Genomic DNA, 21,142 nt, shown 5'->3' on the forward strand with positions numbered 1-21,142 from the left:
GTTTCCTGTGCTAGAAACCAGGAAGTGACCTCTAGTGGCTGTCTAATAGACAGCCACTAGAGGTGGAGTTAACCCTGCAATGTAATTATTGCAGTTTATGAAAAACTGCAATAATTACAGTTGCAGGGTTAAGGGTAGTGGGAGTTGGCACCCAGACCACTCCAACGAGCAGAAGTGGTCTGGGTGCCTGGAGTGTCCCTTTAAATTGAGGTATTTGGCTGGTCATCAATAAGGACCCCATCTTTTTTGCAAAGCATCACTTTTCCTGGACAACAAGTGGCAACATTATGATTTTTACTAAACATTTTGTAGAGCAAATGAATATTTTGTAAATTGCCTGTAAAAGACTAGAGGAGTTAAATAAATCTCTTTTACAGAATATAATCTTTCAAGAAAGGGCTTCCTCTGTCTAAATAAAATACATGGAGAGCCATGATACATTTAGCAGTTTATTGCATCGGCACTTGCACCATTGCACTGTTGGCCGCCGTTCTGTGGACTCGGGTTGTTGCACACTCGCTGTCTTGTCTTCTCTCTACTTTTGCAAGGTGTCCAGCTGGACCAACAGCCCCAGTTTCCATCTATAGCACTGACTAAAAGCAAGACAGCAAAACCATACATCACAAAATATTGAATCAATGTAATACATTCTTAGTCATCTCCTGCTCCGTTAGTTGCTTTAATTTGTCCTGAAGGCTAGTTTACAAAGCACTTTATCAAGTCCTAAATGCACAATAAACATATTTTTCTCTAATGTCATCAAACAAGCCAGGAAAAGACTGGGGAAAAAATGTGGCCCGCCTATTTTTTAAAAATCACTGTGGCCCAGTGAGATGGGGGCGAGGCCAGAGTGGTGGTGTTTTGTCTTCACCAATGACAAGCATGTCCCCTCTCAAAATGAGCATGTTGGTTCAATACTCTTCCAGGGCAGACGATGTGCAGAGCCCTGCTGAATAACTCTTGCATGAGAAAACAGCCCTGTATTAGTACTGGACAGCACAAGTAAAATAATTTACTTGTTTGTGCTGTTTTTGCTTGTGACTTGTCTCTGATGTCTCCATAAGTGGGCTACCAGTGGGCTACCATAAGTAATACGTTACTTATTTGTCATCCGTGCTATACAGTTCTACGTGCTGGATCAAACAGTAATCCTGACAACTTGGTGTTAAACTGGTAGAAAATGTTTTCACAATTATTGGAGGGACTGTGCCAGGAGACTCCAATCACTATAACCAGTTCAAAAAGACGAAATGGTTATAGTGCCTAAAGTGACCCTTTAAATTGTCCATCTTTCTTGAATGTAAAACCAGCAGTATGCTAAAAATGGTTTATTAATTTCTCTCTAATACTAAAACATTGTAAAAACCCCATCCCTGCCAAAAAATATATAAAAGACAACAAAACTTTGTTATGGTTTGGGTTCCCAGATTGGCTAATTTGGTAAATGTACATGCTATTCTAATGTTGGAAAAACACTCAGGTGAAAGTATTAAACAAATTAAAGTAGGTTTGCTTTCAATTCCTATCTTTGGAAGGAAAACATGATGATCTGAGAAATAGCTAACAAACCTGTATTATTTAGCAACATATTTACCTTGTCTCCTGGTGATTTCACAAGCTGTACCTTGAAACCCAGAAGGACACACACACTCACAGCGAGATTCTGTACAAAACAAATATTTGTCATATTTTGCCACTCAAAATATATAAAACATTATTTACAGGGTTAATGACTAAAGTTAGCCGAGCTTCCAGATGGGCTATTTTGGTTTAGAATTAATGTACTATTAGATTCAATTTAATTTTACCCTTGAAGTTAAGTATCCCATTGTTTTGGCAGGGAACACAGCGGCAGGTACTGGTTTCAAGCCGAAACTCTTCGAGTGCACGTTTCATGTTTTCTCGCAGATTGATGGCTCCCGCAAAATCTGCTACAGTTACCAGCTCATACAAAGGACTGACCTGCAAATGATCACAGAGTAGACCATTTACTACTTCTTCATGTTTTTGTTTTTTTATCCATTTACATGTTTACAATGTGTTTCTGCAACCTTCTCAATCTCCCGTCAGTATTCTATACAAATTTAACTTACAGATAATTATAGCTTGGAGGAAAGACGAGACAGGGGAGATATGATAGAAACATTTAAATACATAAAGGGAATCAACACAGTAAAGGAGGAGACTATATTTAAAAGAAGAAAAACTACCACAACAAGAGGACAGTCTTAAATTAGAGGGACAAAGGTTTAAAAATAATATCAGGAAGTATTACTTTACTGAAAGGGTAGTGGATGCATGGAATAGCCTTCCAGCTGAAGTGGCAGAGGTTAACACAGTGAAGAAGTTTAAGCATGCATGGGATAGACATAAGGCTATCCTAACTATAAGATAAGGCCAGGGACTAATGAAAGTATTTAGAAAACTGAGCAGACTAGATGGGCCGAATGGTTCTTATCTGCCATCACATTCTATGTTTCTATAATTTGAATTCTATGACTGACATATATACTCAGTTATGCCAACAGTTGAGCACCAATTGGCTTGTTTAGTCATTCTGTTACAAAATTCAGCCTGTTTTTCGTCATTTCTTAATAGTATACCTCCCATGTAAGCTAGAGCCACATTTCACCTACCCGTATTATTTCACTTCTATTAAATAGTCAACCTTGCCTACCAGTATACTAGAAGTATTTTTTTATTGAATACTTTATCGTTTAGTGAAATCTACTGGCGAATAACTGTTCACAAACAACCTCACTTTTGGTGACTAAGGGTATCAAGATGTAATTTCAAAAGTGGGCATATCTGTGCATCTACTATGGTAGATTAACAATGGGATACCTTCAGAGAAAAAGACTTGTATTAGAACACCACAAAGAATGGTGGAATGATGCAGAACTGCATTGTAGCTACTTATATGGCTCCTAATTGTTAAATTTCTCATGCCAATCCAAGCTACAGATAGTTATCGAATACTATTACTATTCCTGATCAGGCTCATGTATGTCAATCAAAATCACAGATTTGATTATCAAATTGTAGATGACCAACTACTAATACCTACAATGCCAATCTATGGTACTGAAAAGTCTGCTGGTCTTAAAAGAGCACTAATCAATTTAATATAACAAAGTGGATATTTATTTTAATGTTTTTAAATTATAGCTCTATGCTAGTGGATATTACTCTTGGTTTTGCAGAAGCAAATGGATGTACTTACCATACATAACAGATGCAACATTCAGGTTTAGTTTACCATTGAGCCTCTATGTGTTTTCTGATTATTTTATCAGATTCAATAATTACTTATAATAATATATTATAATTCATGTAGAGAGCACCTGATCCATCACACATATGGAAATAATGAAAGGTTCACTTTTAGACATGAATTAAAGGAACACTATCGTCAGCAATATAACTTTAGCTTAATGATTCAGTTTTGGTGTATAGATAATGTCCCTGCAGTCTCACTGCTCAATTCTCTGCCATTTAGGAGTTAAATCACTTTGTTTATGCAGTCTAGTTACACCTCCCTGCATGTGACTTACACAGCCTTCCTTAATACTTCCTGTAAAGAGTCATCTAATGTTTATACTTCCTTTATTGCAAATTCTGTATAATGTAGCATTTCTTAACTCATGCTCTGTTAATAGCTTGCAAAACCCTGCAGGAGCCTCCTGTATGTGATTAAAGTTAAATTTAGAGAGCTGATAATACAAAATTGTAATGCAAGTTACAATCTGATTGAAAATGAAACCAGCCATGGGAGGTGTGACCAAGACTGCATAAACAGAAACAAATGTGATTTAACGCCTAAATGGCAGTGAATTGAGCACTTAAACTTCAGAGGCATAATCTATTCATCAAAACGGCTTCATTAAGCTAAAGTTGTTTTGCTGACTATAGTGTCCCTTTAACTTTAGTTTTTGCAAGTCTGGCCTAATTCATATTTCTCTACAGTAAACATTGCAAAAAAAGATGCCTGTGTGCATAATATAATATAATTCACTATGTATACAAAATGTGTAATACCTTAGTATTTATGATCTCGGGATTATAGTAGACTGCGTCACCCCACTCCTGCATTAGATCGGGGGTTGGAAGACTCTTGTGAGCAAGGGTTGTTATATGCTCACTTGATCCTCCTCGAACAAGAGCAACAAAGTCCTCTACCATCTTATGTGTGGAATAATTGTCTGTAACACAACATTAAAATGATATGATATCTAGGAAATTAAAGTTAATTATCAGTCAATAGCAGAATTTCAGACCATTATAGAAATGGATGTATGAAATTTTACACAGAAAAAAAGAGAGATTTTTTTTACTAAGGTTCTTTTGCCATAAATATAGGGATGTGGACTTGTATTTATTTGTATTTTTGATTTTTAATTGATGTAATTTTCAATAGGCAGAAAATAAAGAATAAAAAGAAGCTGTTACACTCCGTGCAGCCCGGCTCCTTGTTGTATGAATGTCTTATGGACTATAGAACTTGGGACCCCTTGTTCTATCTTTAAGTTGAAAATCACTCAGCTCTTGTGACACATTATTTATTATTATTATTATGTTATTTATATAGCGCCATCAGACTCCGTAGCGCTGCACAATGGGTGGACTAACAGACATGTAATTGTAACCAGACAACTGGACGTACAGGAACAGAGAGGTGGAGGGCCCTGCTCAATGAGCTTACATTCTAGAGGGAGTGAGGTATAGTGACACAAAGGGTAAAAGTAGGGGTACGAAGTAAGTTATTTTTGACAGTTGCAGGAGAGGAGTCATGGGGGGTGGGGGATAAAAACCTGCTAACAGTTTAATTGATATGCTTTATTGAAGAAGTGAGCTTTCAATGATTTTTTGAATGGATGGAGACTGGGTGAAAGTCTTACGGAGAAGGGAAGGTAGTTCCACAGAAGAGGTGCAGCCCTGGACACATATCCGTCAATATAAGAGAATTTTTCTCATTTCAGCTACCCTCCCTTTTTTTTTTTTGCAAGTCTCAATATGTATTTGTTAGTTTTTTCCATAAGCATTAGTTGACTTACCTCCAATTTCTTTTAAAAGAGAATTACATGCAGATGCTGACATGCTGACACTAACCCAAATGCCTTCAATATTTCCTCCAAGTGTAAATCCAGCCTGGAGACAGGACTGTACATCATTTAACGAATAACCTATTGGAAACATCTAATTAGTATATCATTTTTTTATAAATTCTTTATTTTTGAGTGCATAAGGAAAAAAAAAACAGTTGCAAATGCGTGTGCCATGCCCCAACAGCATGTACCCGCGATATAGTAATAAACATCAATGTAGTAAGGCATGACAAGGGAATACAATGCACATTTTTTTATATATAATGACGTGAAGACTGTTTTTAAACTTAGATAGTTGTGAGGTGAGAGATGAGAATGCAACAAACAACATACTATGCTAGTTGGCCAGCATTACATACTGATTGCACATTTTAAAGTTTATGTAGAGTAGGAGACCGGTTATTCCGAGCTGTCTATGCAGTAAGAAACCATATGCGAGATTAGCGTACTAAATTAAGCTGTGTTCCTACAATTATTTTCACATTAGATACTGTTAACCAGATAATTCACTATGGTATAGCTAAGACATCGCGGGATTAGCTGTCTTGACCCAATGGCGTGTAGGCAGATGAGTCGTCGATGCCTGTATTGCCTTAACAGCTTTAACAAGCGCAAACATAATCAACACAATTTTACAGTGTTATGGCAGGAGTGAGCATTTTTAGTAAGTTAGTAATGCTAGACATAGCAGATGATCAACAAGCAAATTACAGTTTGCGAGCATGTGATGTGTAGCTGTGATGTATGCAAAGCATATGAGCGATTAGCATTCTGTCAAATAACTAAACATAAGATAAACATAAAATAAGACCCCCCACTCGTCCCCCCAAATAATCAAGGTAGGTTAGGACTGTCTCTATAGCAGAGGCTAAACGTATGTGAATGTTCAACTAAAGTACTTAGAGATACTAGGCAATAGGCACCTTGCCTGTCTTAGAGTCTCCAGCTTGATTCTCAAGTCAGCCGATGCCTTGCAGGGGCTGTGTGTATCCACACTGTGCAGGGTGAGGCATCCAGCTCTGTAGCCCATGGGTTGAGATGCGTATGGACCTTGTGCCGTGTGGACGTGATCTTGGTGGGGCATATTGAGTCAGTCTTGTGGTTGCGTGGCCTGTCTCCTGGACCGATCGTGGGATGCCACTGCCATGGGAGGATCTGCCTGTGGCTGTCGCTTCATGGGGCCTAGCGTCCCGCCGTTTCTCCAGCTTGTTCGAGCCCACTTTGTGTCGCATCTCCACTCGCAGGTGAGGTAGCCTTGGGCGCCCTCTCCGGCGTTTTCCCAGGTCTCTGGGTGCCGCCCCTGGTCTGCTGCTGCACTCTGTGGGGCTCCAGAAGCATGACCCCAAGATGTCTCCTTGTTGGTGCTTGCCTCTTGTGAGTTTATTTTCAGAGGGGGTTAGTGCTATCCTCCACTTGACTGCCTGATGTAGGTTCTGTGGCAGGTCTGTGGGCAGATTTTCTGGCACTGGAGGTTGCATGCAGGCCTCCAGTTTCTCCCAAAAGGAGGCGAAGATTTTATTTAACCGGCGCTCCGCTTCCAGCGCTGCACTGCATGGGTCAGAAGCGTGGGAGGCATCCGCCATTTTGTTGGCCTTGTCGGTAGTAGTTGGTGTCATGTTACAAGTACTTTGCATGGGGTTCGGGTGGGGATGGACCGGGCCCCAGTTTAAGTTTTCGCCTTGTTGTGGCAGCAGGGGAGCAGCCATCTCTCCTGCGCCTGCCTTGCTTGTAGGCCTCACCAGGGTGATGGGTGAGTATTGCTTGAACTGTCGCTTAAGTGGTGTCATTTTGTTCACCTCAATGTTCCCTCTCGGTTAGTGACCTTGCTGTATTGAGTAGCCGCTGTTTTAGTCGCGATATCCTGCTTTGTTTGTTCTGGTGAGCAGGAGCTGCTAAGACATGCTTCCTCTCTGCTCTGCAGCCAGGCCCCGCCCTCAGTATATCATTTTTATATAAAAAACAAACAAACTGAAATTACTTTTTTAGTTAGTACACTGTAGAAACTGTCCTAGGCTTACAAGTTCATTGCTGGCATTGTTAACGAGTGCCATAAAGTTGGGTAAAAATCGGGTAACCATTTGTTTGAAATCTAAGACCACGAGATAAGGAGATTCCACTTGTTATTACAATGTAATACTTAGAAACCACGTACCTTCATTTTTTATGGTTTCAGTCTTCAGAATCAATGTATATTCATAAGTGCCTCCTAAAGTGGCTTCAGTAATGAAGTGAGTTCCATAGTCCCTGAAGAGTTCTCTATATTCTCCATAGACATATTCAATTGGCAACTGTTTCACTCGCTGGAAAAACTCGGAATGAAGCATAAAGTTCCGGGACCTTAGTTTGTATTTTGCCACTTCCAAAGTAGACTTGGCATGGATAAATGTACTGCTCTAAAAAAAGAAAAAAAGAAAAAAGAAAGTGTACGCTTCCAGTGAGAAATTTCAATATATATTTACTGGTGAAAAATATTTTGTAAAAAGAAAAATAATTCCGATATATAAGTACATTATGTCACTGCAATATATTCAGATGTAGAGGACACCAAAAATGATGGATATTGCTAATTACTGCTATTCAAACCAAGATTCGAGATTTGACTCACACCTTGTCCTGAAGAAGACAGTAGACTGTAATCAAGCCTAAGAATCACTTGGCTCATGTAACCTGTTCATTATGAATTCTCAGGTGACTTTGACTGTTTATTATTCAGGATAGCCTCATTTACATCTTGCACATTCATTAATTCTTACAGTTCTAGGTGTTACTACTTTGATCTTAAAGCTATCTCACCTTGCAAAGAGCAGCATTATGACGCAACTGGATTTTGGTGTTGGGGTGCCACTTAAAGGGAAACCATAAAGTAAATGTACCTTTCGATACATTATAGTATATATAAATCAATGTATGCTATTTTGTAAAATAAAAATGAGTTTTTGGTGTTTTTTAAACTTTCCTCCTTCCTGTGTAAACTGCTGTGTTTCTTGACTATTCTAAAAATATCTATAGGCGTGTCTAACTCTTTAGTACACTGGCAACAGTCTCACATGCACTGCTTAGAGGAGGATCATCGGTAGCCTGATATACACTGCTTAGCAGAGGACTATTGGTAGCCTGATATACACTGCTTAGAGAAGGGTCATCGATAGCCTGATATACACTGCTTAGAGAAGGGTCATCGATAGCCTGATATACACTGCTTAGAGAAGGATCATCGGTAGCCTGATATACACTGCTTAGAGAAGGGTCATCGATAGCCTGATATACACTGCTTAGAGAAGGATCATCGGTAGCCTGATATACACTGCTTAGAGAAGGGTCATCGATAGCCTGATATACACTGCTTAGAGAAGGATCATCGGTAGCCTGATATACACTGCTTAGAGAAGGGTCATCAATAGCCTGATATACACTGCTTAGAGAAGGGTCATCAGTAGCCTGATATACACTGCTTAGAGAAGGGTCATCGATAGCCTGATATACACTGCTTAGAGAAGGGTCATCGATAGCCTGATATACACTGCTTAGAGAAGGATAATCGATAGCCTGATATACACTGCTTAGAGAAGGGTCATCGATAGCCTGATATACACTGCTTAGAGAAGGGTCATTGGTAGCCTGAATATACTGCTTAGAGAAGGATCATCGGTAGCCTGAATATACTGCTTAGAGAAGGATCATCGGTAGCCTGATATACACTGCTTAGAGAAGGATCATCGGTAGCCTGATATACACTGCTTAGGGAAGGATCGTCGATAGCCTGATATACACTGCTTAGAGAAGGGTCATCGATAGCCTGATATACACTGCTTAGAGAAGGGTCATCGGTAGCCTGATATACACTGCTTAGAGGAGGATCATTGGTAGCCTGACATACACTGCTTAGAGGAGGATCATCGGTAGCCTGATATACACTGCTTGGAGGAGGATCGTCGGTAGCCTGATATACACTGCTTAGAGAAGGATCGTCGATAGCCTGATATACACTGCTTAGAGAAGGATCATCGGTAGCCTGATATACACTGCTTGGAGGAGGATCATCGGTAGCCTGATATACACTGCTTGGAGAAGGATCATCGGTAGCCTGAATATACTGCTTAGAGAAGGATAATAGGTAGCCTGATATACACTGCTTAGAGAAGGATCATCGGTAGCCTGATATACACTGCTTAGAGAAGGATCATCGTTATGCTGATATACACTGCTTAGAGAAGGATCATCGGTAGCCTGATATACACTGCTTAGAGGAGGATCATCGTTATGCTGATATACACTGCTTAGAGGAGGATCATCGTTATGCTGATATACACTGCTTAGAGGAGGATCATCGTTATGCTGATATACACTGCTTAGAGGAGGGTCATCGTTATGCTGATATACACTGCTTAGAGAAGGATCATCGGTAGCCTGATATACACTGCTTAGAGGAGGATCATCGGTAGCCTGATATACACTGCTTAGAGGAGGATCATTGTTATGCTGATATACACTGCTTAGAGGAGGATCATCGGTAGCCTGATATACACTGCTTAGAGAAGGATAATCGTTATGCTGATATACACTGCTTAGAGAAGGATCATCGATAGCCTGATATACACTGCTTAGAGAAGGATCATCGATAGCCTGATATACACTGCTTAGAGGAGGATCATCGTTATGCTGATATACACTGCTTAGAGAAGGATCATCGATAGCCTGATATACACTGCTTAGAGGAGGATCATCGGTAGCCTTACTGAATATATTTTTTCAGTGATATCAATGTGTGGGATTTGAAGGTGGAAAATATCCTTGGCATACTTACAGTGTGGGAGTATTTTTTTATCCTTTGAACAGTTTTTTTGAAATTCATGTCACTGTAGCTGAATCCAATTTCAATCACGGCTGGGATTATTAGTCCAAATTTGAAACTGGATTGGTGAGCATGAGCACTGAAGAAATCTCTTTCATAATTTGAATAGGACTCATATTCAGACAGTTTAAACTCATATTCTCCCTTAGTCTGGAAAAAAAAAGGATTTATTTTGAATACATAAAAAGAAGATATATTTTTAAATATATATTAAAACAAAATAGAGTAACCTATAGTTGTAAGAGATTCAGGGGTCTATTCCATAAATATTGTTAAGAACTGAGTAGTATATATATATATATATAATAAATATAATAAGATTCAGGGGTCTATTCCATAAATATTGTTAAGAACTGAGTTGTATATATATATAATAAATATAATAAGATTCAGGGGTCTATTCCATAAATATTTTTAAGAACTGAGTTATATATATATATAATAAATATAATAAGATTCAGGGGTCTATTCCATAAATATTGTTAAGAACTGAGTTGTATATATATAATAAATATAATAAGATTCAGGGGTCTATTCCATAAATATTGTTAAGAACTGAGTTGTATATATATAATAAATATAATAAGATTCAGGGGTCTATTCCATAAATATTTTTAAGAACTGAGTTATATATATATATAATAAATATAATAAGATTCAGGGGTCTATTCCATAAATATTGTTAAGAACTGAGTTGTATATATATAATAAATATAATAAGATTCAGGGGTCTATTCCATAAATATTGTTAAGAACGGAGTTGTATATGTATATATAATAAATATAATAAGATTTAGGGGTCTATTCCATAAATATTGTTGAGAACTGTGTTGTATATATATAAAACATATATTTAATATATATATAATAAATATATTTATTATATTTATTAAAGAAACATGGAAATTTAGTTATCTATAGTTGTACAATTAATTTTTTAGGTAATTTTACATCAAAACTTTTTAAACTTTGGTCATCATTAGTCTGCCACAAGAAATTGCATACTCTAAATATTACTAACATAAATAACTTATAACAATAAATAACACTAAATTATTTAACAATAAATAAGAATAAATTATTTAACAATAAATAACAATAAATTATTGAAAAGAATAATGAACCCTCACTCGATTACAGTTTGATAGAGAGTTTGTGAGCCAAGGATAGCAAATACTGTTAAAAGTTCTGAATTAAATTAAGGAACAATGCACACATAAAAATACATTTTTAAATTTTATAAGGCTACCTAAAATCACCTATCTCGGCAAGCAAATCTTGGGATTCAGTTCCACCATGGGGCCATATTGTGTTAAGCCCAACCCAATATTGGTGGGTTCTACACTAATTCCAACATGGGAGACAAATTAAATAGTGATAGAGCTAAATAAGAAAACCTGTATTTTAATAATTTGTTGTAAGAGCATTGTGAATATATATGATGCAAAATAAATGTTTCACTCATTTCTGGATATACCCCAAATAATTATTAATATATTGTTTAATAACATAATAGCAGTTGATGAATATAAAGAATCTCTCATAAATTTTCCTTGCTCCGTCTTGCATCACAGAATTTTTCAGGTAGGCCAATTTTCTAATCGAAACTTTGTTAAATTAAAGGTTGCTTCCAGTCTTCCAGTCTTAGCTATGACAATGGAAATATACCCCATTGATTCTGAGGTAACCATTAAGATTTCAGTGTGATTCACCCTTATATTTGCAATTATAAAGAAATTATTCTACCAGTGGAAGTAGTATAAATCATCTAGTCTTTAGACATACATTACAATAATAATAACAAGCATGTTAATAAATTCAGGTAACTTTTTTCAATAATAATAAAAGTATTTTTGCTTGGTACCCATTAAGACTGACTTACTTGTGGAATGTAATTTTCAACATTGTAAGGCTTTCTAAATCTTGTATCCAAAATATAATGCGGAGAGCAGCCTCCAGCAAAATAGCGGTGGTCCAAAACCAATCCTTCATGGTTATTTGTGAACAAATTAATTCTGGAGAAAACACAAAGCAATATCACTATAAAATTTTACATAAATTCTAAATTGAATAGTTTGATACATCTGAGAGTGTAACTTACCAAATATGAACATATATATATATATATATATATATACACCTAAAAAACTATAAAACGTATTTAAATCTACAAAACTATATAGTAAAATAAAGAAGGAAAGTATTGAAATGATTACCAAATACTTAAAAATAGAGGTAGACAGTTCAAGATGCTTTTTTCCACATTAAAGCTGTAGTTGACTGACAGACAGATAGACAGAGATAGACAGATAGACCGGTTTGGACTTGCCCACTGAGCCAAAAGACACCTAGTGGTTGGCATTGAAAGGTTAAAAGGAAATTGGTGGATGAGGGGGGAAGTGAAGACCCTGTGGGGGGTGATAAGCATGTGTATTTGGTTGGTTAGAGTTTGGCGATGACGTTTAACTAAAGTTTAATAAAGTTTAATTAAGGTTATTCTGTATGACTCTATGTGTTATTTTTTTAATGTATTGTAGTTTGTTATATGTAATAAAGATGTATACGTATATAATAAAAGAAGCATGTGTTATATAGTCGTTATATGTTTATTAAATGCAGTTGCCACTTTCATCCAAGGTTGGTGTATATCTTCATTGGGGGTGGGGGGTTTGTTTCGAGGAGGTTATGGTTGATAGCTATTGCTATCCAGTGCCCACTATGTACATATGTTTTACCCCGGCTTTGCAGTCGATGAATTATGTATTTTCTTAGAAGGATACCTACCCACTTGCCAGGTTTTCTATGGCCCAGTACTGCTCCATATCATCAGTGCAAGGATTTCGAACTGTCTTACAGTTTTTCTCATCAGACCGATCGCCACAGTCATCGTCCCCATTGCATAGTAGTCTGCGTACAATACATTTTCCTTGCGGTGTAGGAAAGAAATAACACAACATTTTTAAAATAAACGTACCTAAGCTTAATTACACAGGCTATATTCATCAATTGCTATTATGTTTATTAACCAAAAATCCAGAAATGAGTAAAACATATATACGCAGACACATATATACAGACACAAACAATGCACTCAACAAAATCTCAACCAGCAAAGGAACGGTGAGCTACATTGCCAAGCAATGTGGTCTCCCATGTGATCTTCAATGAGGAGGACTCAGTGTTGGAGTGTTTACAATTGCCATTGTCTTTCAAAGTGGTAAGACAATAGACAAGAGTGAATGGGACAAACATTAAGACAGTTGACAAGAATGGGTGGAACTAGCATTAAGCCACAGACAAATGCCTCTCAACACCAACAAATAGCTGCAGGCAAGTGTCTAACAAGACTTCTGTGATCCCAGCAAAGTGGTAATAACACTAATAATTCCATTGGGACTGTTATGCACAATTACACTGTTACCTTTTCATTAAAGAAAGTTAAAACAATGCCTTAACACTATGCTCACTATGAGCAGATATAATGAAAAGGGCACTGTAGATATCTGTCTAAGCTATGAAAAAAGTAACAGATCTACCACCATACCTGATTCTACACACTGAAACCCTTCGCATCGCTTGGTATTTCTGCAAGGACTGTTGGTAGAGCAAGACTCCTCTTCTTTGTCAATTGTCCCGCAAGGTTCTCCATTAAATTGAGAGGCTCTTACTAGCTGAGCATATCTGTACTATACAGAAAAAAAAAGTAAAATACACAAAATAATTAAGATTCTGTTAGCGGTCCATTTGATTACTGTTATTATGGTTACCAGTTTGCCTCCCCCTTGCTTCTAGTTTAGGTTTAGTGAATGAGATCAACGTTGGCGAAGTTCCTTGTTTAGTTATCCCACACTTATTTTACTGTATTGTTTATTTAACACACAGGGTGGAATTTTGGATGGTATATAAGTGGAAGAGGTGGGAGTTGGTATGGGTGTCCTCTACTGAAATGAAGACAAATGGACCTGTTTAAATGGTTACCTATTCTGCTTAGACATCTGAGTTGCTGAGAAAGTCACCAGGGAAAGTCAAGTCTAGCTTACTTGTAGGGTATGGAATGTCAGATAAAACATGTTTGATGATACACCAGAGAATGCCAGCTCTAAATTGGTTTGTAAACAGTTTTATTTGTGTTAAAGTGTGCTAAAACCTGAACATATATAAAAAATAAAAACTGTTTCGGTAAAATACTTCATGTCTGTACTTACTCTTTTTTTCTCACAGGGGTCACAACCACTCCAACCAGACCAACTGGACAACTCACAGTCAATTGGCTGAGGAGGTTCCTGCACTGATCTTGCTTTCCTACTTTTTTCCCATTTGGTGGTCTTTAAATACTCCTCACCACTGTAGCAAAACAAAAACAAACACACAAACAATGTATGATGAAAGTACAAGAAATAGTAAAGATAGAAACATTTATATATTTATTTACTAGGATCATGGCATCGTGGGAAACATGCACTGATAAAGTGTAAATTATATAGATATCAATATATATATTATGGTATTTTTTATTTAAAAGTTAAAAGAAATAAAGCCATGCTTACATTCTATTATGTTCCTTTGCTGTTCCTTACCTACCACAGAAACAAATTTCTTTACAGAGGTTCAGGTTAACTCCCTCATTCTCCACTCCCCCTCCCCCCCATGTGTGGAGTGGGATTGTTAATGATAATCGCCCCCTCAGGGCTTCATAGGGGCTTATTATGCATTTAGTGCATTCACACTGTTAAAGGAACACTATAGGGTCAGGAACACAAACATGTATTCCTGACCCTATAGTGTTAAAAACACTGTATAGCCCCCTTGACCCACATTGCCCCCCTAAATACAGTAAAATTGTACATCTATTCCAGTCTGCTGCTGCTGCCTTTGCCCCTGATCTGCCTCCTTGGCTGACATCAGCAGTGTTGATCTGAGCCAATCACAATAGTTTCCCATAGGATAGCATTGGATTGTCTGAGCTTGTCAAGAAGACAGATCAGGGGCCGATCCAGCACAAGTCAAACACGACCCTGGTCAATCAGCAGCTCCTCATAGAGATGCATTGACTCAATGCAGAGGGTGGAACACCTCTAGTAGCTCTCTGAGGAGTGGCCAGTGGAGGTATTCCTAGGCTGTAATGTAAACACTGCCTTTTCTCTGGAAAAAAAAAAAAAAACAGTGTTTACTACAAAAAGCCTGAAGGGAATGATTCTACTCACCAGAACAAATTCAATAATCTTTAACTGTTCTGGTGACTATATTGTCTCTTTAATAATGAGAATGTCAGATTGTCTGACAGTGTTTTAGCTACTTCCTAGTCTTTGCAAAAGTTGGATTACAGCAAATACAGGAACCTCACATTTACTCTTTAAACGTGTTTATATTTTTATTTTTTGCACATATTTATGAACATTATGCTAAGTACAGAATATAAAAAAACCAATGCAGCACAACTAGATGTCAAATATGCAGAGAGTGCTACATACAGTATATTTGAAGGACATTTCGGGTTTTACCTTTGTCAATGCCAAAATGTGGCTGCCATTCCACCCCCGGCTGAGATCATCAGTGACCGTGAGCTCTTTCAACCCAACGCTTTCATATAGGCTACTATGCAAGTGTGTAAATTGCTGCGCCCTCGCCAATAAGCTATTATATATAAGCCAATAATCTCCTTATTAGCTCAATGCATCAATATGGGGAGAATTCAGCGTCTTCATACTAAGTGTGAAGGCACTGAACGTTGGCCCTATAAAGATTGCAGGACTGTAGCAGTGAGTGCCACACTTGACTGTGTGGGTGACTACCACTAGTTTCACAGCTGACCTTAAGCCCCTGGGCATCCTGTGCCAAAATATTCACTGTGTCCCTTCATAGCCATACCCCCTCATTCAATACCTCCCACCATTAAAAATCTCCCATTCTTACAAAACAAAGACATTAGAAAGACTAATGAAAATAACATTTTTATTAACAGGTATTAAACTTGGAAGTGCAATATAAGTATCATTATAAAAAAATGGCAGCAGTAAACAAACTAAAGTGGGAAACAATAATTGTCAAACTAATATACTGAGACATTAAAGTGCATATATTCAGTCGTGAACAATAAGGTGTCAATCTATCATGCAAAGCAGACTCTTTCTCAAGTCAACCCCACCGCAGCACCACTGCCAGAACGTACACATATACATGAACACGGTGTAGCTCCAGCAACCTGATACTGGTGACCATGATTAGTGTGTAATATTGCCCTGCAGCATACCCCAAAGAACGGCCCTGCAGATCAATATAAACAATGCCTTTCCTGAGCAACTAGCTGAGTTCGAAAAAAAAGCTTTAATATCCGCGATACACATCTTAGCTTGAATTTGGTAATTTTGGTATTCATTTCATCAGTATTTACTACTCAATAAAACTAAAACCTTACAATCAAAGATATCAGTAAATTCTTTGTAAACTCAATTAAGTACACTTTTAGTCTGCCTCAATATCTCACGCACACACACACACACACACACACAGACACACAGACACACACACGCTAAACTCCGAACTGCAATAAATTGAACACTGAATTACAAAATTTAGGCAAAGATTTGTGGTTTCAAAAGCATGTCTATTATTGCCTTAATGTTGCCTATCCGGGTTTAACTCTACAATTCAGAGTTTAGTGAATAAATGTCTCACTGTAAAATATGTACTTTTATCTGAAAACCTAACACAGATTCATGAAAACCGTGCACACAACCCACAAGAGAGATCTGAGTGCCAGAAAATTGATATCACAGTTTCGGTTATTGGAGTGAATATGTCATTAACCAACATTCAATCAATGCATTCATAAATACATTCTCATATTGTTACTTACCTGGAAAAATCTAAGCTCAAAAACAGCAGAACTGCATGAATCAAAAACATGTTTATAACCTTCTCCGTTCAGACTTTATCATAGAGTTCAGTTGTGTCTCCCCTTTCCCCTGTGCAGGTAATAAACTGCAGTGCTTATCACACAAAACTCCATACATATATTTAAACACTAACCTTCTAATTGAAGGCAAAATCTACAGACTGACTATGCCACCTGCTGGTAGTTTAAAAAAAAATACAGTGCCCTGTCTAAAAAATATAGCCTGGAATAACAGCGAATTGACGAGGGACTTACGAATATTCTAAATGGAAAAAATATATATAATAGCGGAAATACAAAAGTATTTTTTATTTTATTTTTTTACAATATGGCTAGTTTTTACTAACATTTTAAAATTCTTTTTTATTTCTTCCCTGTTCGTGCTTTAGTGAATAAATGCAAGGTTTAGAAACTTTACCATAACTTTTCAGGTATATTTTGCCCAATTGAACGCCATCTGGTAAATTCCACAAAACGATAAACTCTAGGCTATGTGTGTGATATATAGGTTTTGAGTATGACAGAGCAAAAATAAATATTAATAAAAATAATAAATAATAACAAAGTATTGGAACAGTTACACTCAGTTGTTCAGTAGTTCTGGGGTTTTAATGGTTTATCCAGTGTAACAGTATTCAATTTACTGATCTCAAAAGGTTGTGAGTCTGAGTTGACTTGGAATAGAACCTGTGACTCCACTTCACTGTTGCTGGAGCTCTGTCCCCCAGGCTATCTCACACGAACCAATTTATACAAATATTACATATTAACAGTTTTGATTGACGAATAGGAAATTGTTACTGGCAGAAATAAATGAAATATCTAGAAATCTCAGTATTAAATACTAACGTGTTTGGTCTGACTGAGATGAAATAGTTTTGCGGAAGTCCTGAGAGAATCGCATAAAAAAAAAAAAAAAAGGAAATGATTACAAATATGTATGATTTTTTAAGGAAATGATAACTTGAAAAATATAAAAAATTTAAAACTAAAACCGGTTTGAAGGTTAATGTAACAGGTAACTAGTAACTAATATTACAACTGCATTTATATTCAGACACCTCTACTGTTCTGTTCCTTCCTTAAACCTGGTCCATTTACACCTTTCGGCCCCAGACAGCTTTCATTTGTAGCCCTTCTCTCAACACTAGGCATGTGCATGGGAAAAAAATTTGGTTCGGTTCAGTATTCCGAAATTTGGGATTTTCACAATTCGGGACTTCGGCAATTCGGCACTTCAAGACTTCGGAACTTCAGCAACTTCGGTACTTCGGCAACTTCGGCACTTCGACACTTCAGTAATTTCGGAACTTCGGTACTTCGGCACTTTGGACATTCGGAAGTACCGAATGTCCGAATTTTGTCCGAATTCCTATTCGGACCGAAACGAATTGCACATGTCTACTCAACACGTACTTCACCTGGCCTGTGGTGGAATAGTCACATGAAGGGTCCAGATGATAAATATTTATTTCCCTTCCCTACCTTTCATTCTTTGCTTCGCCCGCTTTCCTGTCTTGGTGACCACATTTTGTGACTTTCCTAATATGATTGGCCTGGGTAGATGCCCACATTTACTGTGGGATAAGGGGCCTCTACCTCTGTCTCAATCCACAATACATAGTAATTTAATTAAAAGCAGTAACAGCTCAAAAAAGGTCTGCATGTTGTGTGAAAACCTCTTTGTTTCCTATATTCTCTGTTTCAATTAATTGGAAATAATTGTATTGCTTAATTATTAAATTTGTATTTATTTATGTATTTGCTTGTTTATTTTGTTTCATTATTAAAACCTTAAGGACCAAACTTCTGGAATAAAAGGGAATAATGACATGTCACACCTGTCATGTGTCCTTAAGGGGTTAATCTGTTTTGGCAAAAAAAATAGTTGACTTCCAATTCCGAGTCTCGTTAATTAACAACGCAGTATATAGTGCTTAAATGTCATTTGGTGCATGCTGTATACATTTCAAATTTTTTTTTTTACAATTTTGAAAGTATTTGCATGCCAGATTTATTGAATAGCATTCTGTAGAAAAATAAGTCCATGTATAAGTATTGTGTTTAGCTTTTAGCTTGACCCTTGGGCGCACTGTTAATTATTGACTCATTACGGGAACGATTTAGCTTTCTTGGGAAATCCAGTAATTCGTTAAAAAGTAAGAGAAAGACAAATAACATTAAGCAAAGGACAATGACAGAGAATATTGCATTACAAACAATGATACATGTTAGGTTAAAAAGCCATTTATATATAAAAAAAAACATTGTAGGTATTCTTCACGTTGTTATCAGACAAACAAACAATGACAAACAAATACGATTTACTTACCATAAAATTGAGAGATTAGTGATTTGATCTCTCAAATCTTGAGTGTTTTTGTGACAATGCGATTTATTTGTAAATAGACTTACACAAGGTACTCCAGATAAAAAAGTAAATAGTTTTATTTTGTTAAATTATCATTAAACTGTGAAATATTAAATATGTTATAAAAAGAAAGACATCCATTAAAGCAGGATAAAACAATCTCATGTGATGAAGTCATTTTTAGTAAACCACTGTGAAGATTTTAGCATATTTTCAGTAGTAAATCAGAATGTACTCAATGTGGAACTTTTTATTCTAGAGTGAAAATGTTAGCCCTGATCCTGTTTTGCAATTTATACGTTTAATTTAAAAAAATTCTGAAATGTATAATAATTATGCAAATTGTATAGATGAATAGAGGAAAAATGAAATGTGTTTCACACACAGGGCCGGATTTACATGAAAAGAGGCCCTAGGCTATTCCACTTGTGAGGCCCTTTCACCTCCCATTTTTAAGTTTGGAAATTACATGAGAGACAATAAAATACATCATTACTGTGATATATATCAATATGTTAAATTAAACATGTTGTGATTGGTACTAACCTACATAAAAAATGTGGCACGGATAATAAATTAAAAAAAAGTCGAGATGAGGAGGGGGGGGGGTGATTGTGAGAGGGAGGGGGGTGATGAGGAGAGGGGGGTGATTGTGAGAGGGGGGTGATTGTGAGAGGGGGGGTGATTGTGAGAGGGAGGGGGTTGATGAGGAGAGGGGGGCTGATTGTAAGAGGAAGGGGGTGATGAGGAGAGGGGGGCTGATTGTAAGAGGAAGGGGGTGATGAGGAGAGGGGGTGATTGTGAGAGGGAGGGGGGTGATGAGGAGAGGGGGGTGATTGTGGGGGGTGATTGTGAGGGGGGTGATTGTAAGAGGGAGGGGGGTGATGGGGAGAGGGGGGTGATTGTGAGAGGGAGGGGTTGATGAGGAGAGGGGGGTGATTGTGAGAGGGAGGGGGGTGATGAGGAGAGGGGGGGTGATTGTGAGAGGAAGGGGGGTGATGAGGAGAGGGGGGTGATTGTAAGAGGGAGGGGGTGATGAGGAGAGGGGGGGGTGATTGTGAGAGGGAGGGGGTGATGAGGAGAGGGGGGTGATTTTGAGGGGGGTGATTGTGAGAGGGAGGGGGTGATGAGGAGAGGGGGGGTGATGAGGAGAGGGGGGTGATTGTAAGAGGGAGGGGGTGATGAGGAAAGGGGGTGATTGTGAGAGGGAGGGGGGTGATGAGGAGAGGGGGGTGATTGTGGGGGGGTGATTGTGAGGGGAGTGATTGTAAGAGGGAGGGGGTGATGAGGAAAGGGGGTGATTGTTAGAGGGAGGGGGTGATGAGGAGAGGGGGGTGATTGTGGGGGGGGGGTGATTGTGAGGGGGGTGATTGTAAGAGGGAGGGGGTGATGAGGGAGAGGGGTGATGAGGAGAGGGGGGTGATTGTGAGAGGAAGGGGGGTGATGAGGAGAGGGGGGTGATTGTAAGAGGGAGGGAGGTGATGAGGAGAGGGGGATGATTGTGAGAGGGAGGGGGTGATGAGGAGAGGGGGGTGATTGTGAGAGGGAGGTGGGTGATGAGGAGAGGGGGGGGGCGACAAAAAAAATTACCTTAAATCCCTGGTGGTCCAGTGGGGGCTGCCTGGTGGTCCGGTGGGGTCCCTGGTGGTCCGGTGGCCCTCATTTCCGGTCTGCAGCTCCGCAGAGCTGCAGACCATGGATCTCGCGAGACCCAATCAGAGCGTTGCCGTGGTAACCCGCGGCAACGCTCTGATTGGGCAGTGCACGCGAGATCCATGGTCTGCAGCTCTGCACATTGTGGAGCTGCAGACCGCCGGTCTTGGTGATCGTGGCAGGAGGGGCATTGCAGTCTGCCCCGGGCACCCCCCTAATAAGTGGCACCCGGGGCGGACCACCCCCCCCCCCAGCCCTCCCGTAGT

The 21,142-nt window shown here is 38.4% G+C and overlaps 1 protein-coding gene across 1 annotated transcript; it reads right to left on the bottom strand.

The window, feature by feature from the left end:
- Positions 1–206: 206 nt before the first annotated feature.
- C8B (complement C8 beta chain) lies at positions 207–16,947 on the bottom strand. Its single transcript, XM_063427996.1, has 12 exons — positions 16,814–16,947; positions 14,163–14,301; positions 13,502–13,643; positions 12,742–12,883; positions 11,840–11,972; positions 9,910–10,107; positions 7,258–7,498; positions 5,055–5,183; positions 4,039–4,202; positions 1,809–1,962; positions 1,595–1,663; positions 207–593 (listed from the first exon to the last, which is right to left on the bottom strand). The coding sequence occupies exons 1-12, from the start codon at positions 16,861–16,863 to the stop codon at positions 442–444; spliced, it is 1,713 nt and encodes a 570-aa protein (XP_063284066.1). The 5' UTR covers positions 16,864–16,947; the 3' UTR covers positions 207–441.
- Between the last annotated feature and the right edge of the window lie 4,195 nt (positions 16,948–21,142).

This window comes from Pelobates fuscus, chromosome 7, assembly GCF_036172605.1.
Source record: "Pelobates fuscus isolate aPelFus1 chromosome 7, aPelFus1.pri, whole genome shotgun sequence".
Taxonomy (NCBI): Eukaryota; Metazoa; Chordata; class Amphibia; order Anura; family Pelobatidae; genus Pelobates; species Pelobates fuscus.

What these genes read in the sequence shown, in the direction of transcription:
- C8B (XM_063427996.1), bottom strand. Translation starts at nt 16,863, where the DNA reads ATGTTTTTGATTCATGCAGTTCTGCTGTTTTTGAGCTTAGATTTTTCC. An exon ending in TCTTTTAAAAGAAATTGGAG is followed by an intron (nt 4,203 to 5,054) that starts GTAAGTCAACTA and finishes GTTGTGTTACAG; the next exon opens with ACAATTATTCCACACATAAG. An exon ending in TGAAATCACCAGGAGACAAG is followed by an intron (nt 594 to 1,594) that starts GTAAATATGTTG and finishes TCTTGCTTTTAG; the next exon opens with TCAGTGCTATAGATGGAAAC.